The 18,187-nt window shown below is 36.1% G+C and overlaps 1 protein-coding gene across 1 annotated transcript in view; it reads right to left on the bottom strand.

The window, feature by feature from the left end:
* LOC131805881 (protein phosphatase 1 regulatory subunit 12B-like) overlaps positions 1 to 18,187 on the bottom strand; it is a 61,130-nt gene that overhangs the window by 9,607 nt on the left and 33,336 nt on the right. Inside the window, exons 4-5 of the mRNA XM_059129635.1 lie at positions 16,090 to 16,369; positions 15,817 to 15,937 (exon numbers count right to left, since the gene is read on the bottom strand). Coding sequence (XP_058985618.1) covers positions 15,817 to 15,937; positions 16,090 to 16,369 — 401 coding nt within the window. The remainder of the gene's footprint in view (positions 1 to 15,816; positions 15,938 to 16,089; positions 16,370 to 18,187) is intronic.

Below are 18,187 nucleotides of genomic sequence, written 5' to 3'. Positions count from 1 at the left end.
AGACTACCATGGAACTGGAGGCCTTCGAGACTTTATTACTAATCTGATGGTGAGGTAGTCTTCAAGGACGAACTGGAATTCAGTCAGTCTGTAAAGACGAGCTGATGGTCAGGGAGTCCGTATAGACGAGCTGATGGTCAGGGATTCTGTATAGACGAGCTGATGGTCAGGGAGTCTGTATAGACGAGCTGATGGTCAGGGAGTCTGTATAGACGAGCTGATGGTCAGGGAGTCTGTATAGACAAGCTCTTGGTCAGGGAGTCTATATAGACAAGCTGTTGGTCAGGGAGTCTATATAGACGAGCTGATGGTCAGGGTCTGTATAGACGAGCTGATGGTCAGAGTCTGTGTAGACGAGCTGATTGTCAGGGAGTCTGTGTAGACGAGCTGATGGTCAGGGAGTCTGTGTAGACGAGGTGATGGTCAGGGAGTCTGTGTAGACGAGCTGATGGTCGGGAGTCTGTGTAGACGAGCTGATGGTCAGGGAGTCTGTGTAGATGAGCTGAAGGTCGGGGAGTCTGTATAGACGAGCTGATGTTCAGGGAGTATGTATAGACGAGCTGATGGTCAGGGAGTCTATGTAGACGAGCTGATGGTCAGGGAGTCTGTGTAGACGAACTGAAGGTCAGGGATTCTGTGTAGACGAGCTGATTGTCAGGGAGTCTGTGTAAATGAGCTGAAGGTCGGGGAGTCTGTATAGACGAGCTGATGGGCAGAGAGTCAATATAGACGAGCTGATGGTCAGAGAGTCAATATAGACGAGCTGATGGCCAGGGAGTCTGTATTGGTGAGCTGATGATAAGGGAGTCTGTATTGGTGAGCTGATGATAAGGTAGTCTGTATAGGCGAGCTGATGAACAGGGCAAGTCAGTATGGACGAGCTGATGATCAGGGCTAGTCAGTATGGATGAGCTGATGATCAGGGCGAGTCAGTACAGACGAGCTGATAATCAGGCCGAGTCAGTATGAACGAGCTGATGAACAGGGCGAGTCAGTACAGACGAGCTGATGATCAGGGAGACAGTATAGGCAACCTGATGTCAGTGAGGCTGCTGGTGTAGGAATCTGTGTATGTGAGCCGTGTATAGGCGAGCTGAGCTAATAGTCGGGCATTCTGTTGTCTTGGGTTCCAGAGATTCGCTACAGATTAGCTGTACCACAGAGATTCGATACAGACGACTTAGGTCCCCATGGATTATTTATAGACGAACTGGGAGTCAAATAGCCTACAGATACGAGTTGTGTCCAGAGAGCATCTACAGACGAGAAATCGATTCAGGTCATTTGAGAAATCGATGCAAATTATTTGGGACACAGACGTTCGCATCAAGAAGTTTGTGAAACAAAACCTAAATGCAATGAAGTTTTTAATCAGGAGGTCTTATGACTTGTACACTAGGAAGTCTGTATATGAAGCCAAGTATTTTTAGATTGGTCTCTAAGGCTTATTTAAATGAGAGTCGTTAAGGGATTTTATAAAGCCTTAAATCGTCCTTTGAGTCTTAAATTATTGTTAAATGCAGTTTATATGATCTGGAGTTGAGGGGAGTTTAATGGAAAATTGGCAACGGAAGTCATAAATTGGCCGGGGAGTCAAAAAATATACTTTCACGTTATATATGAACGCTGAAGAGGAGGATGTGAAGTTGGATTTTCATATTCGTTGTGGATATAAGGCAAATCCTTATCTGGACTTTCCAATTTACCACTTTTTCAGGCATATTAGGGAATAGTTTCTACAATCTATTTTTAAGTTCCTATCTTCCCCAAATTTAGAACAGAACTTCATATGGGGTAATCCCTTTATTAATCATATATTTTATGCCACACCGATATCAATATAATTTACAAACTATATACAAAACCATAAAAAGGCAAATTAAATACATATCCTTTTTTAATTAGAATATTTTATGCAATGGAATAACTAGTTTCATATTTTTAATTTAAAATTTGTTTACATTTCACTTGGAATATTAAAAACCGCCGCACATAGCTGCAGGCTATGTATGCATTACAGTTAATTAGCAACAATATTGGCCTGTCATTATTCCACAGCCCATCAGTGTGGTGAGATGAGAAAGAGTTTGCGTGTGAGTGTTGTTTGGAGAGAAAGAGCGCACGTGGTTGCCTATGTGTATTTGCGTAGTTGTGTCGGTGTGTTTGTGTGTGGTAGCATATGTGGCATGGTATATTTATAAGATATGTTAAATTAATTAATTTCAATTGGTTTAATATGAAATTCAGTTGTAGAACCAGACAAATAAATAAATCATGTCATTAACAAAGTTCTTCGATGCGTATCAGTTATAATTTGCTATTCATACCACTCATACGCCACATGGGCACCTAGAAATGCGTTATAAACTAATGATATTGATTTGTTGGCAATAAGATAAAGAATAATTAAATGATAAAAGAAGAATTAACACATATGAGGGCATTTCAGATCTGAGCATGTTAGCTGCGATACCTACGCCCCTAGGACTGTAGATTCATTTATTGGTAATAGCTCGGCACGAAATTGGCCTTGGGGGCGAATAATTTGGTTTAAGAAAATTTTTTTTTTTGTTGCCAGGTCTTTTTGTAAATTGAGTCTGTCTGAGTACCATAGCTCTCCGCAAAAAAAAAAAAACACAACATCGAAATAAAACGGTTTCACGGTAGAACCACACTTCTGGCTATTGCTGTGCTTATGAATATTTCGAGCAGATGAAGTGACCATACATTTTTTTAATTCACCTGGAACACATATGTTGATCTTGTATACATTTGGGCTATTTATTCTTTGAAGAGGTTTACAGTGGATCATTTATAGATTAAAAGGGATAACGAACTGGATCTTTGAATGTGTATCAGGGTTTTATACTTGGATCATTTTAGCTGTATCATACGCAGATGTTTAGGGACTATCAGAGCTTTTTAATTCGATATTTGAAGGACTATCAGCGATACATACGAGAATCTTTAAGGAACTAGTAGGGATGTATACGTGGATGTTTGAAAGACTCTCAAGGCTTTTTATTGTATTTAATTGGATGTATCGTAGTTGGATATTTTAAGATTGCAATGGCTCTTAAAACGACTATTAGGGCTTTACTCGTAGATCATAAAGAGCTAATAGCATTATGAGTGGATCTTTTTTGAACTACCAGGGATAGATTGGTGAATCTTTTAAGTGATATCAGGCCATCCTTCAAGAATGTTTTTCTAAAGTCAAAAATCTTTATTGGAATTAAATTGTATTCCTTTAAAGGAAGATTATAAAAAACATATAGTCTTTTAGATCTGAAAGACTTTATTCATATCTTCTGCCCCTTAGACTACCTTCTCGGAGTGCTTGAAGGGAGCAGTTTTTTTTAGATTCGTGTTTATTCGTGTTGTTTTGATGATTCTTTTAAAATTATTCCATTCAGTAATTCGCGGTGAAGGATTTATGCCCGTTAATACGTCCATATTGACTCCTTCTATAGCTAATATTGAATAGTTCTCGTTCATTTCGGTCATAAGAACGCACTTGCCTTCAAGTCATCAACAAAGACTGCCTGGTTTTAGAACCAGGGGAGAAATATACGATTCGACTCCAAAGACTCCCAAGTCTGCAGCTTGTAAAAATAGACTCTGCATAAAAATAACAGTGGAGTTCAGAGATCGTTTTTAGAAACTTTAATATAAATAGCTGACGACCTGTTCTTCTAATCGGTCCTGGTTTCCATTCGGTTATCTCTCGTCTTAAGCAACTCTCTGGCTTGCTGCTCGTCTATAGCGATCCGGTGGCCTTTAGCACGTCTATGTAACTCCCACGTCTCTAACTCGTCTTTAGCGACTAACTGGCCCTTAGCTCGTCTGTACAGATTTACTGGCCTCCAACTTGTCTGTTGAGACTCATTGGGCGCCATCTTGTCTGTTGCGACTTTCTAACCTCCATCTCATCTGAGCGACACTCTGGCCTTCGCCTCGTCTGTGGTGATTCCCTGGGATCCAACACGTAAATAACAATTCCCTGGCCTCTAGCGGCTCTCTGACCTCCGGCTCGTATATGGAGGAGTCTCCATCTAGTTTTTGTAGAACCCCTGACCTTCAGCTAATCTATAAAGATTTCCTCGCCCCAGTTCGTCTCTAACTCATCTTTAGCTACTACTTCGCCTCCAGCTCGTTTGTTGAAACTCAACTGTCTCGATCTCGACTGCAGAGGTTACTGGCCTCCAACTTATCTGTTGAGACCCGTTGGGCGCCATCTTGTGACTTTCTAACCTCTTTGGCCTCCGGTCATCTGTAGCCTCCTCTATCTGTAGCGACTCTCATGGCTTCAGCTCATCTGTATCGACACTCTGGCTCCCAGGTGTCTAGTTCGTTTGTTAAATATCGGGGGCCTTGAGCTCTGTAGGATTTTACTGGCCTCCAACTTGTCTGTTGCAACTTTCTGGCCTCGAGTTAGTCTTAAGCGACTCTCCCACATATCACTCTTCTATGGAGAATCGATGGCCTCCAGAGTCTCCATAAACTAGAGACTCTCTGACATCCATCAAGTCTATAAAACCTATAGCGATTCCATGGTCTGCAGCTTGTCTGTAGCAACTTCCTAGCATTCAGCTCGTTTATAGTAAAACCCTGGCCTTAAGCTCGTCTTTAACCTCCCGCTCGTCTCTAGCGACTCTCTGGGCTCTTGCTCATCCATAACGACTCCTTGGCCTCTAGCGACTCTCTTATCGGAAAAAATTTAACTTCAGAAAGATGGTCAGTCCGGCTGCTAGATTTTAGAAAATTCTTACAGGGTTGCCTATATTCGACGGACCCATCTGGCAACGCCATAACTTTTGACAGAGAAGTCACATCGCTTAATGACATACCGCGTGTGAAGCGTCAGTCCAAGCAGATTTTTACCATGAACCAATACACGCCACGCGAGCGCTCTGAAATAGTAGAAATTTACATTCAACAGAAGAAGTCAATTGTGAAAACTCAACGTGCTTTTAAAACATTAAAAAATGTGAGAAGTACGCCTTCTAAGAACACCATTAAGCGTTTATACGAAAAATTTTCGACTGGTAAGGCTCTTTCTAATCCGAAGAGGCCATATAAAAGTCGACCAAGGCGATCGGCCGAGAATATCGCTGCCGTACGAGCCAGATGTTCCTAAGAACATCCCAAAAATGCCGTTCTCAGCAGTTGGACATGGCTCGGTCCACTTTACAACGGATTATTCGCATTGATTTGCATTTGTTCCCGTATAAAATTCAATTGACGCAAAGAATGTTACCTGCGGACAAGCCTCGTCGATTGGAATGTGCCCAAAAGGCCCAAAGGTCCGTCGAATATGGGCAACCCTGTACCCTTCTGCATCAACGATTTGAAATATATTTTGATATTGAAAGTGGGTCACATCAACTGAAAAATTTTTCCAGTCTCGTAAGAGATTTAGATTCTAAAATAAAGTCTAAAAAGGAGAGAAAACTTGGATTAAGATCATACCAACTCGGAATTTAAGTCAACTCTTAGTGTAGGGTATTTATTAAAATAGTTTATGTCAAATTTGTCGAAATCATTATTGCCGTTAAAAGTGTAGATGTCTATTATACTTTTAATGTTTATCTTTCATTTCAAGGATTTGCGATTCCGCAAAAATTGTCCCCGTTGAAATAAAAAAATTTAAAAATGACAACAATGAGTACAATAACTAAATTTAATCGCAAGATTTTTTCGTTCCCTTTTTATTACCATTTTCATTTTTTTTTCTTTCTAATTTTTTGTTTCGCATTTTTTTATTTCACATTTAAAATTTCATTCACCTATTGCTAATTTTTCAGTGCCACTATCCACAAGAATTTCTTCGCATCAAAGTGACTGAAACTAAGAAATAAATTACGTTCAGTGTCATGACGGCTGTATGTGGTTTTGTTTTATGGTTAAAAGTAAAGCAGGCCATGATGGGTGGCAGCAATCAGCCGGCTTGGGGGTGGTTGCCTTGGCCTGGCTGCCGGGCATTGGAATAATGCAAGTATTTTTTAATTCCGCCGGGTTTATTTTTACTACCGAACATTTGAATGCACAACACTATGCCGAATTGGGAGCATGGCTGACTGACTGACGATTATCAATGCAGAGGTTTGGGGTACAAACAACAGTAAATACAGCAACTGGGGAAAACCCAAGGAAGGAATGATGAGGACAACTGCAGCATTGTTGTTTGTGACGCGTTTAAGTATTTTCCGCTTTCAAATATCGCCACATGAGATGAAATAAAATGAAAACAATAAAAACAAAATAGGGTAGAAAAACAGCCACATGCACACACTCGCTCCCAACCAGACACAAATTCATTCATCCCACAGAGAAGGAGGAAACATAAAACTCTGTGTTCGCGTCATGCTTTAGACGTTTTGTGAATTGTTCTCCAGTGTTCTTTTGCTACCCAAAAAACGCAAACACAAAACACACACACACTGGCACTCACACTCCCATAGATGGTTTTATAGTTATTTTTTGATGTCCCCTTAAGCGACGCATCAGAGAATTGCATCATTCCGTCGAACAAAAAAAGGACACCAGACAAAAACACACACAGAACGCAGAGAACCCAGCATGTATCACCAGAATGAATTGTGCTTCTGCTCTTGTTGTTGTATTTTTGTTAATATTTCTACCACTTCAAGTGGAGGAGCATAGAGGATAAGACAAACGCGCTCTCACACACAACAGTGCCAACAAAACAACAACAGATGGTGCTGGCATCAAGGGATCATTTGCATCAACGTCAACATTTGTCTGTCCAATTGTCCATGACGCCAAATAAAGGACAGTGGTTTGCTTTTTTTAAATTTAAACGGAATATTTTGGAAGGTTTTCGTTGAAGAGGTGCGGCGTGTGAAGGAAACTCGTGGAAATAAATATTTAGAAAATTTGTTAAATTATTTTTCCTACATTTATCGACAGCACATCAAAAAGCGAATATTTAGGGGAAATATAGGGCATGATATAAAGATAGGAAGATCTCATCCAAGCTTTGCATCTTGGTTATATTCATAGACCCGACCGATATAACTAGTTTGCACGAAATGTGATTTAATATTTGTGTAACCTACACCACATAGTGGTAAGAGTATTATGTCGTTGTGTATTTGCTTGTAACATGGAGAAGGAAGCGAGATAAATCCATAGTTACTTCTAAGGATCTTCATAGAATCTTCATTTATTTTTTGTGCAAAAACTGGAGGCAGCATTTATCATCCAATTTGGGATCAAATTTTCCAAACAAAATTTGTTTGGCCCACGGACGAACCCTATTGAAATTGGTGAGAATCGGTTTAAATTTAGATATAGCTCCCATATATATCTTCAAACGACTTCGGGTTAATTGTGGACCAAAGGGCTAATATCAGCCCAAATGAACTGAATTTGGAAAATCCGACTGAGTTCACCTAGAAACAAGGACTTCAAATTTGGTGAAAATCGGTTTAGATACGGAGTTTTAAGTCCCTAAAAACGTAATATGCACTCCACAAAAATTATATTTGGTACCAGATAACCTATGAAGGTCAAACATACCTCCGTCAAATGTTATCGAGATCTAATCAGATTAAGATGCAGGGTTAATTGTGTCAATGTCAGTCCAAATGACCTGCATTTTAGCACATCCAACCGAATTCAATCTGGAAGCAAGTAAATCAACATTGGTTTAGATATAGCTATAGCTTCCATATATATGTTGCATCCGATGCGGTGTTTTAAGTCCTTCACATGCGTAATATTCGCTCCACAAAAATGATATTTGGTACCAGATAACTTATGGAGACAAAAATACATCTATTAAATTTTATCGAGGTCGGATCAGGTTAGGATATAGCTTCCAAATATATATCTTTATACTATTTCAGTTTTTTGTGTCTTCTTTTTTAGCTCAACTTTCATAATCTGCTGGATTTTCCTCGTAATTATTCATTATGTTGCACAGTGTAATTTAACTGTTCCTATGGTTAGGAGGAACATGGACCCTTTTTATACCCTCAGTTATATGGCTAGATAGGGTATATATCATATGATACGGCCAAAAACCTGGCTCTTCGATATAGACCATAGGTCTTTTTGGACCAAATCCGTTTCAGGACGTTTGGAGTCGATCTAGCGACGTCCGCCGCCTGTGTGTCTGTTGATTTTTCAGATGGGTCATACACACAAAGGGTCATATTATTAATATACCTAAAGTTCACAAAACGCGAAATGAACATCCGATTTTATTTAGACATGGAACATCTAAATATTTACTCCGCATGGACTTCAAAAATTTTGAGTTACAAAAGCGAAGTAAGCATCCAACTCTCTTCAAATTTCACACATACAAACATTTTTGCTAACACAAGATGTGAAGATGATATATATCTGGGAACCCCTTCTGGTACCTCACCCACAAGGGTCACAATTTTTAATACTTTTATCTGTCATAACTTTCGAAACAAGTCAGCGATTCTTTACAACTTGCTATATATAAATTTTTCTCTAGACTAGAAACCAGAGATGAATATGGAATTTATGATTTCACATAAAATTGGATATATATGTTCGATTTTCTTATAATTTTGGCCATACCAATATTTCTATTTGTATTAGATAAAATATGAAAACGGTTGACTATATCTGGTACCTCACGCACATTTTAACATTTTCTAAAAATTATCACATATCTCATTAAAATTGAAGGAAGTAACCAATATAGCACAAACCTGTCACGTCGCAATATTTATAACATATTTATTTAGGTCCGATACGAAATGGACAATATTTGGCCCACTCCTTCGGAGCCTACTCCATAGACGGTAAACAATTTGAATATTGGCTGAGTGTACTCATCTGTCGACATGACCGACTGATACTTTTTATACCTTCCACCATACTATGGAGGGTATATTAATTTTGTCATTCCGTTTGTAACTCCTCGAAATACTCATGTCAGACCCAACAACGTATATATATTCTTGATCAGCGTAAAATTCTAAGACGATTTAGCCATGTCCGTCTGCCTGTGTGTGTGTCTGTCCGTCTGTCTGTTGTAATCACGCTATCTTTCGAACAAATTGTGATAGAAGGCTAAATTTTTGCAGACGTGTATATTTTACCAGTAGGCTAGTAGGTTAAGTTCGTAAATGGACCATGTAGGTCCAAGTTATCATATAGCCCCCATATAACGGTACTTCCCGATATTCGGTATTTTGATGATTTTAGCGACATTATTTAACGGAATTGTTTGAAATTTGGCATTTGAAGTTCGTAGTGGATACCACATCCTAAGACAGAAAATTATCTGTGCAGGTGCACGTCTTCGTATAGCCCCCATATAACGGTTCTCCCCGATATTCGGTATTTTGATGATTTAAGCGACATTATTTAACGGAATCATTCCAAATTTGGTATTTGAAGTTCGTAATGGATGCTACATCCTAAGTCAAAAAATGAGCCATGTAGGTCCATGTCTTCATATAGCCCCCATATAACGGTACCCCCCGATATTCGGTATTTTGATGATTTTAGCGACATTATTTAACGGAATCATTCCTAATTTGGTAATTGAAGTTTGTAATAGATACTGCAGCATAAACCAGAAAATGGGCTATGTAGGTCCACGTCTTCGTATAGCCCCCATATACCGTACCCCCCGATATTCGGTATTTTGATGATTTTAGCGACATTATTTACCGGGATTGTTTAAAATTTCGCATGTGAAGTTCGTAATGGATACTTCAGCCCATGCCAGAAAATTGTCTATGCAGGTCCACGTCTTCGTATAGCCCCCGTATAAGGATACCCCCTAAATTCGGTGTTTTGACGATTTTAGCTACATTATAAACAGATTTTTCTTCAAGTTTCGCATGTAAATATTGTGATAACTTATGACAAAAGTTGCCTATGCAGGTCCACGTCGTCGTATAGGCATTCGGTATTTTTGAATATTTTAACAGAATTTTTAACGGATTTTTTTTTTTTTTTTTGGAAATTGTCAAATTTGTACCAAATGATGGAGCTTTTTTACATTTTAACTTGTTGCATGTTAAATATGTTATCGTTTGTCTTTTAGCCTTTCAAAAACATATACAATATTCACATTTCGTACATTTCTATGTATAACTCATTCAATCAACATTCCCATTCTCCCAACTAGGCATAAAGATGAAATTTTCAATATCTAACAAATCGATCTCCGTTTTGACATGGAAATTTGATACCAATTATAAACTCATTACGATAACTGTCAATCACTGTGCCATCCATGCCACCAAAATGAATATCCATTAATAAAAACCCGAAACAACGAATGACACACGCTGGTTTACTTAGAGCTCGTACTTTGTTCGCTCCTAGTAATGACAGTGATAAAATGTTTAGTTCTCTTTTGGGTTGTTCTGTTTTCTTTTTTTATTCGGTTGGAATTCATGGAGTGTTCTCATTACTTCAAGGGACACAATGCACTTACATGTGTTTTGGTTTGTGTGTATTGGTGTATGTAAGTTTCTTTCGGTATGGCAACAAATCCTTTACAACATTCACATACAAAGAACCATAAACGTCACAAATTAAATTCCACTTTCATTTTGTAAAATTGTCATTTATCTCCTAAGACAATGCCATCAGCAGTGCATTCACAGTGTATACATATATATTGGTTGTATGCAACATTCATTTCTTCTCCGCCATATAGCCACGTGCTTATACCGTACTCTTGTTGTCAGTGACGCGAAATTCTTCATCATGAAAACCATCGTCGTCGTCATCTACACTACCACCAGCACCAGCACCAAAAGATTCCAAGAATGTTTCGGATAGAGAATGGTGCTCTTGCATTGTAGGTGAAGGTACATTAGAAGTTCGGCCTTTGACAGTGCTTGACTGTTGCTGTTATTGACATTCATTTGTGTGTGTGTGTGATAGAGAGAAAGAGATGAAAAGGTCGTATGTATCTAGAAGTCAAGTTGTTTGTTTATCGGGGTTTCTGAGTTGGTCAAAGACTGCAGCATTATCACATATGAAGTTTTCCCACATCAGCTGTATATGTGTGCTCCAGGCCATTGAAATCTTGTCGTCATAGAGATTGTTCGGAAAGATTTCATTGCTTTATTTAAAATCAAAGCTAGAATGTTTATGAACATACTCGTAAATGAGCTCGTTGATACGCGAAATGAATTTTTGAATTTTACGAATTTGTCAATATTACGATTGGTCAAAGACATTTGATATATTTCATTGCCATTTAGTGTTGGTATGTCACACCAAATGTAAATTAAGTAAGGTCTTAGGGAGCTGAAAGGAGCTAAATTATGTTTGAAGATTAGACGATGTTTAACGGATCAAATGATGCACGATTAAATAAATAAGAGAGCATAAATCGGTTTGCAAAGAGTTTCCTCCGCTTTACCATATGATCGTCTAGTCGAATATGTCTATGCCAACAAATCAATAAAATTTATATGCCCCCCCACAATATTCGAACTCTTCGAAAAAAAAAAACAATTTAGTCCCCACAACGTATATATATCAACATTAAATCCTATCAACATCGAACCCTATGTCGATTCACCCTGTCTGTCCATCACTGGAAACCACTCTAGCTAACAAGCTAACTGTATATATGTAATGCTACGCTCAGAATAAGCTATTTAGAGCCGGGAAATCAGGTCCTAGTTCCTCGCCTGGGGGACTTATGACAGTTCAGGTGTTGGAATAGTTGATGGCCGAAAATATTATTTTCGCCAATGCCTGGGTTATGCCCTAATCCACGCTATGGTATAGGATATTATATCTTTGCAAATTTGTATGTAAAATAAGGAAACGTGATAGATCCATACTTACTTCTGGCGATCTATCTATATTTTTCGATCTACCACATTTTAGTCAATTTATATCCACGTAGTCTTATAACCAAAATACGTGTCGTATCTGTTGTCGAGATAAAATTTTGAGCAAGTCGTTTGCTTGGTCCAAGGACAAACCCTATTGGAATAAATAAAAATCGATCAATATTTAGATACAGCTCCCACATATTTCTTCGTCGGATTTCAATTAAAAACTATTTTATATTTAAGTCGCACACAAATATTCAAATATACTACATATGGCCTAAAAAACTCAGATATCGGAATTTTTCCCAATAAACATGAAATCTGATGAATATATGTATGTTGTGTAATATCAGCCCGAATCGGTTGGATTTTGGAATATACAACAGAAGTCAGCCTAGAAGAGAATATGTCGAATTTGGTAAAATTCGATTCCAATGTAGCTATATCTCCCGTACAAATGGATTTAAATTTATATTTATGTCTCCCAAACTTATAATATGTTCTCCATAACAGTGATTTTCGGTGCACGAAAAAAAATTGTCGAGACCGGTCCAAATTTCCCCATTTGAAAATATATTTTTAAAGTCCATCGAAAAACGTGTATTTTTAAAAAATATTTTTTTAAAGCCCTTCGAGAAAAACATTATTAAGGTCTATTGAGAAACGTGGATTTTTTTTTTTAAATATTTTTTTAAGTTTATCGAGAAACGTGGATTTTTTAAATATTTTTTTAAGTTTATCGAGAAACGTGGATTTTTTAAATATTTTTTTAAGATTATCGAGAAACGTGGATTTTTTAAATATTTTTTTTAAGTTTATCGAGAAACGTGGATTTTTTAAATATTTTTTTTTAAGTTTATCGAGAAACGTGGATTTTTTAAATATTTTTTTTAAGTTTATCGAGAAACGTGGATTTTTTAAATATTTTTTTAAGTTTATCGAGAAACGTGGATTTTTTAAATATTTTTTAAAGGTTATCGAGAAACATGGATTTTTTTTTAAGTTTATGAAGAAACTTGGATTTTTTAAATATTTTTTAAGTTTATGAAGAAACTTGGATTTTTTAAATATTTTTTTAAGTTTATCGAGGAACGTGGATTTTTTAAAGTTTATCGAGAAACGTGGATTTTTTTTTAAGTTTATGAAGAAACTTGGATTTTTTAAATATTATTTAAGTTTATGAAGAAACTTGGATTTTTTAAATATTTTTTTAAGTTTATCGAGGAACGTGGATTTTTTAAAGTTTATCGAGAAACGTGGATTTTTTAAAGTTTATCGAGAAACTTGGATTTTTTAAATATTTTTTAAAAGTTATGAAGAAACTTGGATTTTTTAAATATTTTTTTAAGTTTATCGAGAAACGTGGATTTTTTTAAGTTTATCGAGAAACTTGGATTTTTTAAATATTTTTTAAAAGTTATGAAGAAACTTGGATTTTTTTTTTAAATTTTTTTAAGTTTATCGAGAAACGTGGCTTTTTTTTAAAAATTTTTTATGTTTATCGAGAAACGTGGTTTTTTTTAAAACGTTTTTTTTAAGTTTATCGAGAAACGTGGATTTTTTTAACATTTTTTTAAGTTTATCGAGAAACGTGGATTTTTAAAAAAAAAATTAAGTTTATCGAGAAACGTGTATTTTAAAAAAAAAATTAAGTTTATCGAGAAACGTGGATTTTTTTAAAACATTGTTTTTTAGGGTATCGAGAAACGTGGATTTTTTTAAAACATTGTTTTTTAGGGTATCGAGAAACGTGGATTTTTTTTAAATTTTTTTTTTTAAGTTTATCGAGAAACGTGGATTTTTTTAAAACATTTTTTTAAGTTTATCGAGAAACGTGGATTTTTTTTAAACCTTTTTTTAAGTTTATCGAGAAGCGTGGATTTTTTTAAAACATTTTTTTTAAGTTTATCGAGAAACGTGGAGTTTTTTTAAACATTTTTTTAAGTTTATCGAGAAACGTGGATTTTTTTAAACATTTTTTTAAGATTATCGAGAAACGTGGATTTTTTTTAAACATTTTTTTAAGATTATAGAGAAACGTGGATTTTTTTTAAACATTTTTTTAAGATTATCGAGAAACGTGGATTTTTTTAAACAATTTTTTAAGACTATCGAGAAACGTGAATTTATTAAAAATTTATTTTTAAAGCCCATCATTCCGTTTGTAACTCTTCGAAGTATTCATGTTCGATTCTTTAAAGTATATTTTCTTGATCATCATACAATTCTGAGACGATTTGATGTCTGGTTTAATCATGCTTTGCAAACAAATTTTGTCAGTAAGGTAGTTGAATGGGTCACGTCAGTCCAGTTTTTTTTTTTATATAATCCCACATATTCAAACTGAATCAGTTAAAATTCGGGACTCAGAGTTTGTAACGGGTTCTAAATCCCCCATATAACTGAGCTCCCCGATATTCAATATTTTCCCAATTGTGGCCACATTTTCTAACAGGATTGTTTGATATCAGTACATTGGTTTCGTAATGAATTCTATCTCTTGTGGCAAATCGTTGCCTTCATAAGTTCCCGTTTTGCTATAGCCCCCCCAGGTTTCTGTTCTTCCCGATATCCAGTTTTCTGATGAGTTTTTCGAGGGGACTCGTTTAACATTTGGCATGTAGAATTTCTGTGGCAAACCACTGCTACAATAGGCACATTATTTCTTTCCTGTCTTGGATACCTTCGAATAGTTAGTAATTTGGCCACAATTTTTAGGTAGATCCCCGAATCACCGACTTTGCGATTTTTTTTTTTTGTTTTTTATAATTTTTTACCAACCAATTTCAATGGAAAGAATGGAAGTGGACCCAATATTTGATCCCTATTATTTTATTTTTTAAGTTTTCTTTATCTCTTGGTGGAAGGTTCGGGCCGCTTGAATTAACCTGCTTTAACTTTTTGTGTGTTTTTTTTTTTTTTTTTTTTTTTTTTTGGGGTTGACCCCTATTTTTTAAATAATTTTTCAATGGCGTTCCATAAATTGAGACTCTTAAAGATATTTCTTTATGGAATTTATTTAAGATGATTATTTTTTTAAAATATTAGAAGTATTTCTTCATGACCAATCATTAAACGTGAATAAAAATATACTTAAAGGAATTAGCGACCCGACATCATTAATTTTTTTTTCAAGTTCTTTACAAAATTCAAATTTCTTAAAAATATTCTTTCGTGATTTATAAACAAAAATAAATCTTTGAAAAAAAATATATAATTGTTTAACAAAAAATTGATTTAAAAACAGCTATAAAAAGCATGGATCAATTGAAGTATATGTTTTGTAGGCCTATCAAAAATTTTAATTTATATTTAATTAAAAATTGGCCTCCATCAACTAACACGCATAAAAAAATATTCTATTTATAAAAATCCAAAATGATAATATCAAGAAGAAGAAAAAGAAGATCATTAAAGCCTTCTCATAGAAGTACATATAGACTTATCATAGTAGAAAAATTGGTCTTCTCATATAAGGCCAAATGATCTTCACTTAGAAGGACAACTGGTATTCTCATAGATGGTCAAATGGGCTGTGGAAAAACTGCTTAAAAAAGTGAATTTTTGGAAATTATTTACCAATGGGTTATTGATTTTTTTTCAATGTCTATTAAAAATCGCAAAATTTTTGAAATGCTTTTTCCATCATGCTGATGATCACAAAAGACAACATTTTTGAAATGACAATGATTTATAAAATTTAAAGGTCAAATTCTAGCCACCCACTGTATATCCACCAATATTCCAATACAATTAAACGTGAGGTCTACGACGAAATTATGTCAAAAATTTGTTTGCTTTCCACACCATTGCCATTAATATTCTCAATATTACTTCAATATCTCCCCATATCTCCAAACCATCGATCCAATTCCAATTTCAATGCATAAATTATTCCCCCCCCCCCCCCCACTGCCACTTCATCCATAAGTTTATTCCTTCCTTCGAACACATACTCGGTATTAACCAAATTGATCAACTTAATACTTACTGTATGCGGCACATGGTATGCCCGTGTAGGCGTGGGCAGCATGAAGACATCGATGAGTTCGGGTTGTGCACTGTAATGCCTTCTCATATGAATTATAATCAGGACTTAAGCGACGTTCCGCCTGCGGAAAGAGCACACATACAAACATATGTAAATAAAAAATAAACACGGAAATAACATTCATTGCCTTAAAGCGAATCCAATGAAGAAGAAACACAAAAAAAAAAACGCAATTGCCAAAAACAATGCATTTCCCTTTTGTCGTTTACTTACCTCGTCATAAACTTCATTTATATTTTGGAAATTGTATGTTCCCGGTTTTTGTAGCGCCTTCAGTGTTTCATACAGGAACAATTCGAAATTCTTAAAGGTGTATTCACTGAAATTGTAGCGTCGCAGCCGGGTGCCTGTCTCGCCGCCCAAGGCTGCACACGATTTGTGATAATCGTCAACAGCGCGTTTTACCAAAACCGCTTCGTTAAGTTTATTCGAACGTATTTGCAGTGATTTCAATTCGAGCAGATGCTGGAAGATCTTACGCTCCATGTAATACCTGCAGGAAAGAAACAACAAAAACAGCAACATCAACAACAAATGTGAGAAAAAAGTGTTGAAGGAAATCATAAAAACAAGAAACGCCAATGAACAATCAACCACATCGATGGCGTTATACGAGTTAGTTAGTCATAAAATGTTATCGACAACAGTTGGGGTCAAAAGTTGAAGTTTCATATGTATCAAATTCTCCTCTCTTAAGTATTAAGAGCCAAAAGGCTCTTCTTATATAATATCAAATGGTCTTCTTACAGGGGACTAAACTGACACCAAAAAAAAAAGGTTCTTCTAATAGATTTGATCACCTGATCTTCTCTTGAAAAAGGTCTCCTAATCGAAGAACCAGGGCTTTTCGCATGCAAGACCGATTGGTCTTCTCAAAGTGGAAAAAATGGTTATCTCATTGAAGACCAAGGGATCATTTCTTGGAAAGTCAAAGGGTCTTTTAATAGAAGTCAAAAAGGACTTCTCATAGAAGACCAAAGGGTTTCTCAATGGAACCAAAATAGTCTTCTCAAAGAAGACCAAGAAATATTCTCATCGAGTACCAAAGGGTCTTTCTATTAGAGATCCATGGGTCAACAGAGAGATCCCAAAGGTTTTTATACGGAAGACCAACGGTTATTATCATAAAAGACCAAAGGTCATCTCATTGTGGACCAAAGAGTCTTCTTATTAGACATGCATGGGTCTCCATATGGAAGACCAATGGTAATTCTCATAAAAGACCAAAGTGTCCTCTCATTGAAGACCAAACCGTCCTCTCATTGAAGACCAAAGGGTTTTCTCATCGAGGGCCGAAGGTTCTTCTTATAAACACCCAAGGGGTCTTTCCATGAAAGACCAAAGAGTCTACTCATTGAAAACCAAAGCATGTTCTCACAGAAGACCAGAAGACGGTTAATCTTCTAAAAAAAACAAAAGCCAAATCATTAAAAATCAAAGGGTTTTCTCATCGAAGACCAAATGTCCTCGGGGACCAAAGGGTCTTCTCATTAGAGACCCAAAGGGCCTTTTTTTAAAAGACCAAAGGTTCTTCCCATAGAAGGCGAAAGGTCTTCTTATGAATTTCCAAAGGAAGTTCTCACAGAAGGTTAAATGGTATACTCCGACCCAGGACCCAGGGTTCTTTTCATCAAAGACCAAGAGTGTCTTTTCATAGAAGACCACCTGATTTTCTCTTTTAACAAGTAAAAAAGTATCGGTTGTTTTAGCCGACAGATATATACCCTCAGCCAATGAAAAAATGGGTCAATATTCATTTCATATCGCACCTAAATATATATGATATAAATATTATTATGAATATATAAGAAAATCGAACGTTTCTATCCAATTTATGGGAAATATTAAATTCCATATTCATCTCAGGATTCTGATTGAGAGACATAAATATAGCAAGTTGTAATGAATCACCGAGTTGTTTCACAATTTAGGACAGATAAAAGTATTGAAAATTGTGTCCCTTTGTGGGTCAGGTACCAAAAGGGGTTGGCAGATATATAGCATCTTCACAACAGATCTTGTGTTAGCAAAAATGTTTGTATGTGTGAAATTTGAAGAGAGTTGGATTCTTTTTCAGATTTCTTTGAGCGTTTTCTTTTTCAAAATTTGAACCCTATGTGGAAATGGCCCGATATCCACCACCTTTATAACAGATCGTGTGTTGATGGAAATATTTTAGATGTACCATGTCTGAAATGGAATCGGATGTTGATTTCGCTTTTTTGAGGTTCATGGATATTCAAAATTTTGAGCGTTTGTGAGCGAGGTAACAGAAGATATTGTCAATTTTCTCACCAGACCTAGCACCAAC

This window comes from Musca domestica, unplaced genomic scaffold, assembly GCF_030504385.1.
Source record: "Musca domestica strain aabys unplaced genomic scaffold, Musca_domestica.polishedcontigs.V.1.1 63, whole genome shotgun sequence".
Classification (NCBI taxonomy): Eukaryota; Metazoa; Arthropoda; class Insecta; order Diptera; family Muscidae; genus Musca; species Musca domestica.
This window is presented reverse-complemented; position numbering and strand designations above follow the sequence as displayed.